The sequence below is a fragment of the Glycine max genome, chromosome 8 (genome assembly GCF_000004515.6).
Source record: "Glycine max cultivar Williams 82 chromosome 8, Glycine_max_v4.0, whole genome shotgun sequence".
NCBI classification, from domain to species: domain Eukaryota; kingdom Viridiplantae; phylum Streptophyta; class Magnoliopsida; order Fabales; family Fabaceae; genus Glycine; species Glycine max.
Window position 1 is genome coordinate 41,211,312 of NC_038244.2, and position 7,495 is coordinate 41,218,806.

Sequence of the window (7,495 nt, forward strand, 5' to 3'; positions counted from 1 at the left end):
TTGATTATATAAGGGAACTAAGTTTATGCATAAAAAATAACGATATTAGTTAATGATGCATTTAAGGGTTGATTGGTATGCACTTTTAATATCAATTAGACAATAATCAATTCATATCACTTTAATAATAATATCAATATTTTACATGAATTTTTGAGAGGGATTTACATACAAAAAGGGTGGAAATTTTCTCTGCATAACTTTTTCACTTTAATAATAAGAGATAAAAATATATTCGGTAAATGTAATATTTTTTTAAAAATAAATGGAACTATTTTTGGTGGACATACAATTTTTTTATTTCTATATTAAGTTATATACCAAAACAAATGTCCTAAGAACATATTTTTGAAATCAAATTTTGGTCCATTAAATTGTAATTAAATTATTTTTTACAATAAAATTCAGTGGAAATTTTATCATGCTTATCCATACTATTAAAAAAAATTATTTCATTAATTTCAGCATGTTTTTAATAATTTTTTTAAAATAATTTATTTAGTTCAATAAAACAAATTTTATACAGGAAAATAACTCAATTGTTATTTCATGGACCAAAAATTTGCATTAGTCAAAAATAATAACGGATGAATATAAATATGTAATAATTTATATAATTAGAATATCTATTTAAATATAAACCATATCTATATTATTTGTTTATTATCACACAATTTATGCATTTAATAGAATTTTGATAGACGTCCAAAAAAATTTAATAATTTAAAATTGAAAATTAATTTGACCTTAAAATGCATTGTTCATTTGTTAAATTCTTAATGGATTTTTTTTTTACTTTTCTTACAAATAATATTTTAAATAGAGATAAATTGTTTTTTCTTTCAAATCCACCCGTGATTAACATCCATATCAACTTAAATAATTATAATAATTAACATAATTTCAAACTAATAGTCCTATATTTTAATTTTAATTAATTAACATAATTATGACACTTTTTAATTAAAAAGGTAAGATTATTTTATAATAAAGATAAGACAAAAATAACCAAACAAATAATCACTGGCACAAAGAATATCAAATAACTAATTGTGCAATACATTTACGCTGATAATGAATTGCTCAGGGTCTTGTAGTAATTTGCTAAATAATTTATCAACAAATTGTCCTAAACACGTGAGACGACCCCATTAAGAATCTTCCGTTACTTTGACTAATTATTGTTCGACAACACATCAACACGATCGAATTTGTTATTATATAAACAAAACATTATATACACAACTAATATTTAGGTTGTTTTATTTAAAGTATATTTCTTATAACTTCATACATTAAAAAAAAACATTTGTCGAAATTTAAACTTAGCATAATTATAATTGTAATCTCTACATTTAATTTAGATTTTCATTTAATCTTCTAACTTTTTGTAATTCAATTTAATCCTTCAAAGTTAATTTGGGTTTTTGTTTTGCTCCTCTACCCATTTTTTTTCTTAAAGTTTAGTCTTCAAAACTTTTTTGTTTGACTAAGTTCTCCACTGATTTTACTCCGTCTTTGAAACTTTATTGATTCAGATAAGTTTCCGCGTTTAACATTGATGTGAGATTCCGACAAAAGTGATTTACAATAACAGAAATAGTGGCTGGACATTTGATCCACGATAATGACTTTACAGTAGTGTTTAAAAAGTATAACAAAGGAGAAAGTGTGAACAAGTGACTAAATAAAGACAATTTGCAGATATTTTCATTTATTAAGATATTTTCATTAAATTATAATCATTAACTATACAAGCTACAAGTAAAAGAAATCATAATCATTATTCAAGATCTTATCATTTATTAAGATATTTTCGTTAAATTGAAGGACGAAACAAAATTAAAAGAAAATATTTAAAACAAAGGAAATTTAGAAGATTAAGTTTAATAAAAACATTATTAAAAAAAATTAGAGAATAAAATTAAAACATAAATTAAAATACAAATTAAATTTAACAAACGAAAATTATTATTTTTCCTTTAAACTTTTTTCTCCTTAAAAACAAGTTTAACAATTTATCATTTTTTGTGTGAGCCTTAATAATTTATCAATTATCATTTTGGGTCGTCCAGCCATTCTTAATAATTTTATTGATAATTATTTTTTGTGAAAAGAAATTAATTGACTATAAATATGGTGTGACAAGAATGAAAAATAATATTTTTCCCTAAGTAATGACTTCAAGGATTTGATCTTAATCTATGCCTATATAAAATCATGTATTGGAAGATGAAAAAATGTTAGAAACACATTTGTGTGACATATTTTTTAGCACACACTCTTTGATTAGTTAAAATTTATTTAAAATGACAATTTTATGGATCTCTCATCATATTTGATACTTTTTCTCCTAAATTATTTGTAATTTTTAATAAATTTTAACTCATCATAAATGATGTATTTGAATGTGTATCTCTAGCACTCATTGTATAGATCTTAGTACTTTTAAGGGATTAGTTTTTATTCCTGAGTCTCCACCGAAACACATATCAAGTTTAATTATAAATGTTAATGAATCACCTTTAATAAATTCTCCTTCCAACTGGATCTTTTTATTTTATCGGTAGGAATCAAATATATTACTAATAAATTGAGGGGTTAATATCATTTTTGGTCTATTATATTTTACAATTATTTTGTTTTTATATATTAAGTTTCATTCTAATACTTTAAGTTTTCAAAGTGTCTAATTTTGGTCTTTTCTTTTAATTTTTTCTAAAAAAATTAGTATTCTATTAACTTTTAAATTTTAAAATAATTAATTTAATATAATGACAATTAAAAATTGTCACTTATCTTTATTTTATTTTAAAAAATAAAAAATCACCACCTTCTTCCTCACCTCACCTCTTGAGCCACCATTGTCTTGCTGCCATCACCATCACCTACGTGCAACAAATTCCTTATTAGGGTCTTTTCAATATTAGAGTTTTTCTTCTTCTTTTTTTTGTTGGTTTTCTTGATCTATATCATGATGTTGTATTTCTCAATTTTATTATTGTGGTGGCTAGCAAATGTGGTGGAGGTAGGGGAAGGTGCGGCACCAAGTTGGCCAGTGATGATTGCAACGAACACAAGCTAAGAGAAAGGGTCAAACTAGGAGAGAACAAAAGAAAAAGAAAAAAGTAGAAAAATTATCAACCATTATATTCTAAATAAATTAATGTAACAATAGAAACATTAGTTTAACCCGGTAAAACCCCTTTCAAAACAAGCTCGACCTATTCATACATTCTACTCAATTAATTAAGGGTCCGTTTTTGGATCGTTTTTAGGTTTTATTTTTAGGTTTCAAATGTAATTTTTAAAACAAGATCTATTTGAAAAAAAATGAAGCTAAAATAATTTTAAAATCATTGTCAAAACACTTTTATATTCACTCTTAAAACCAATAAAAAAGTACACATTCTTCACATACTATCATCCCACCTTTATCTATATCATCACTATTGTCATTAACACCACCAACATTGTTACCACCGCAACCACCACTATCATAGGGGCGAATCCACTTGAGACGCGATGGGAGCAATTGCCCCCACAAACTTTTAAAACCCTCTTAATGTAATATACAAATTAACTTTTTAACTTTGTACCCCATTGTCCAAAGGCTCTTCGCTATGCGAAATATAATTATAAATTGTTCTTGTAATATGAAATTTAATATAAAAATTAATTTATAATATAAGTATTGTCCTACAGCATAATATTTTTGTATCCATCACTAACCATCATTAATATCACCTTCGTCACCACCACCTTCATCTATACTAATGTCGTCATCACTGATCGTCACACCAACACTACTATCACCACCATATTGTCATGGTCACTATCTACATCACCACCACCACCAATGTCACCTCCACCATCACCATCCTTGTTGTTGTCATTATCATTATTCAGTCACGATGTTGGTATTTTTATTGGCTTTGTTATTAATGACATCATCACCATTATGATCACTATCATACAAAATTATTTTTAAAATAATTTTAGTATGATATAAAACTTTTAAAATAAATTTATTTGAAACAATCATATTTTAAAAACTAATTTAAAATTTTTTAGAAACTAAAATTAAAAACTGATTTTTATTTTTAAAAAAGAATAAAAACCAACCTAAATGGAACCTAAGTTAGAATCTGTAGGTTTCCAACTATACTTGGATAATTTGTACCATGAATTAATTGTTCCAATATAAAACATTATCATGTCAGGATCAAATTGCAAAGATGGCTACTATGACTCCCTCCACGACGACCGCTAAGCGTGGGAGCGGCAGAGAAAAGGTATCGCAATTTCCGCTCCCAAAATATCTTTTTGTTGGACTTTATCGTTGCAAAATACCCTGCAACGCAACCCTATTGTTACAACCCTGTCGTGCCCTACCCAAAAATATACACTAATAAGCCTCAGTTATTATTATTATTATTATTATTATTCATTTGAAGAAAGTTCGTTACAGCCACCCAATAGCTGGTTCCTTAAGTATAACAGGTTGGTTTGGTCTCTGACTTGGACAACCCTAAACCAAACCTTTTTTCCTTCTGTTTGTGTGGTGCTCTTTGTCTCACACATAAGTGCCCCTTCCTCCTCCCCAATTGCCAAAAGATTTTTAAATCGTTCATTTAATATTATAATTTTAATAATTTTTCTCTCTACCATATAATACTATTTATCCTTATTAAACCTTCTCTTTCCTATATAAACTTGTCTCCAAAACTAGTTTCTCATAAAAAAAAAAACAGATAGACACGAAGATACTCACAAAGAGGGAGATTGAAGGAGGGATATCAGATCCCTATTTGTATTTGGGGTTGTCTTTCTGAACAACCCCATCATATATCATTAAGAGGGGTATCAAGATCAATCCTTGATTAGCAAGATCATAAATTTTCATTCATATACACAATTTACATATCGTAACAAGATCACATTTGTTTTGTTTTGTGTTGTTTGTGTTGTTGTTGTGTTGTTGATCTCATAATAACAACATGGAGGGTGAGAACAAGAAGTACATCACATCTGAGGAGCTGAAGGAGCACAATAAGCCAGGGGATTTGTGGATTTCAATCCAAGGGAAGGTTTACAATGTTTCAGATTGGGCAAAGGACCACCCTGGAGGAGAGGTTCCCTTGTTGAACCTTGCAGGCCAGGATGTGACTGATGCATTCGTAGCATACCATCCAGGCTCAGCATGGAAGTATCTTGATCCCTTCTTCACAGGGTACCACCTAAGAGATTTCAAGGTCTCAGAGGTGTCAAAAGATTACAGAAAGCTTGTGTCTGAGTTTGTCAAAATGGGTCTTTTTGAGAAGAAAGAGCATGTTACTCTTTACACACTGTCCTCTGTTGCTGTCATGTTTTCAATTGTTGTTTATGGTGTCATAGGGTGCAGTAGTGTGTGGGCTCATCTTGGTGCTGCCCTTTTGTTGGGCTTGCTTTGGATGCAAAGCACTTACGTGGGTCATGACTCTGGCCACTATGAGGTTATGTCTAGCCCTGGCTACAACAAATTGGCACAAATCCTTTGTGGCAATTGCATGACTGGGATAAGCATTGCATGGTGGAAGTGGACTCACAATGCTCACCACATCTCATGCAATAGTCTTGACTATGATCCTGATCTCCAGCACATACCTGTCTTTGCCGTGTCGACACGGTTCTTCAATTCAATCAAATCTTGTTTCTATGGAAGGAAATTGGTGTTTGATTCATTATCAAGGTTTCTCATCAGCTACCAGCACTTCACATTCTACCCAGTTTTGTGCTTTGCAAGGGTCAATTTGTACCTCCAGACTTTGTTGCTGTTGTTCTCTAGGAGAAAGGTGCCAGATAGAGCCTTTAACATAATGGGGATCCTTGTGTTTTGGGTTTGGTTCCCTCTGTTGATCTCTTCACTACCAAATTGGGGAGAAAGGGTCATGTTTGTGTTGGCCAGTTTTGCTGTTTGTTCAATCCAGCACCTTCAATTTTGTTTGAACCATTTCTCAGCAGATGTGTATGAGGGCCCACCAAATGGCAATGACTGGTTTGAGAAGCAAACTGGTGGCACATTGGACATTTCTTGCTCCTCATGGATGGATTGGTTCTTTGGTGGCTTGCAATTCCAGCTTGAGCACCATTTGTTCCCAAGGCTTCCAAGGGCACAATTGAGGAAAATCTCACCTTTGGTGATTGATCTTTGCAAGAAGCACAATTTGCCTTACAGGAGTTTGACATTTGTTGAGGCCAATCTTTGGACTCTTAAGACCCTCAGGACTGCTGCTCTTCAGGCCAGGAATCTCAGTAACCCTTCTTCCCAGAATTTGTTGTGGGAAGCTTTTAACACTCATGGATGATTTTTGTGAAAAGATTGATGATCATCAATCAAGTTTCTCTCTTTTTTTTCCCACCCTTTTGAAAAGCTTTTAATCAACATCTTAGTTGTCAATTTGTTAGATCTCACATTTCTTAATTGGGCATGGAATTTTTAATCTCCCTTTTCTTGGGTAAGGAATAAAATGATGATCACTTGTTATTATGCAAAATTCATATCAGATTCAGAGGCTATTCTGGTGGGTTCAGCAAGAAATCTATTACTTGGTTAATCTCCCTTTTCTTGGGTAAGGAATAAAATGATGACCACATGTTATTAAGCAAAATTCATATCAGATTCAGAGGCTATTCTGGTGGGTTCAGCAAGAAATCTATTACTTGGTTAATCTCCCTTTTCTTGGGTAAGGAATAAAATGATGACCATATGTTATTATGCAAAATTCATATCAGATTCAGAGGCTATTCTGGTGGGTTCAGCAAGAAATGTAGTACTTGGAGGAGCGCAACTCGGATGACTTGTTTTGGGGTACTAATTGCTTTGCTTATTTTATGTTTTTATGATTTTGTATTTGTATTCTTTTATGGTGAATTTTTTATGATATTGTTGTAAACCCAACATATGTAGAAGAATCTTTTCATTTAGGTGTGCAACTTCGTGCTGAGTAGTTTACTACGAAGTTGGGTCCACCCGTGGTTGCTTCCACGTGAAAATTTCGTACATAATAATACTTCCAAATTCGTGTTGATGTCTTCATTGCTTTATTTTCTTATTCTCTTTCTCACTTTTCCCTTCTTTGCATTTAATTCACTGCGCAAATTATGTAATGTGAAATGCATATTGTGCGCATATGCTCGTTGCACGGATTATGTGTTTCAAGCATGTTTAGCTTGTAGGAAATAATTGGTTTTTATTTAAAAGTTCTATTGCTTATAAAATTAAACAGTTATATCTTCAAAATAAAACAAATCAAGCATATGACTAAGTTCTGTAAAAAAATTCAAATTATGTAAATTTTGATTGTTTACTAGTGCATTGGTAATAGGAAACAATGCATTTAGTTTCCAATTTCCAAAACTTACTAAAAATTGTTTTTATTTTTTATCTATTAAAGATGGAGATTAAGATTGAAAGGACTAATTAAATGGGGGAAATTTGAACTCTCATCTAATT

General features: G+C 30.5%; 1 protein-coding gene across 1 annotated transcript; it reads left to right on the forward strand.

The window, feature by feature from the left end:
* Nucleotides 1-4,458: 4,458 nt before the first annotated feature.
* On the forward strand, nt 4,459-7,078 carry SLD1.3 (delta(8)-fatty-acid desaturase 2-like). The gene has a single exon (NM_001363921.1). The coding sequence runs from the start codon at nt 5,001-5,003 to the stop codon at nt 6,345-6,347; it is 1,347 nt and encodes a 448-aa protein (NP_001350850.1). The 5' UTR covers nt 4,459-5,000; the 3' UTR covers nt 6,348-7,078.
* The last annotated feature ends 417 nt before the right edge of the window (nt 7,079-7,495 follow it).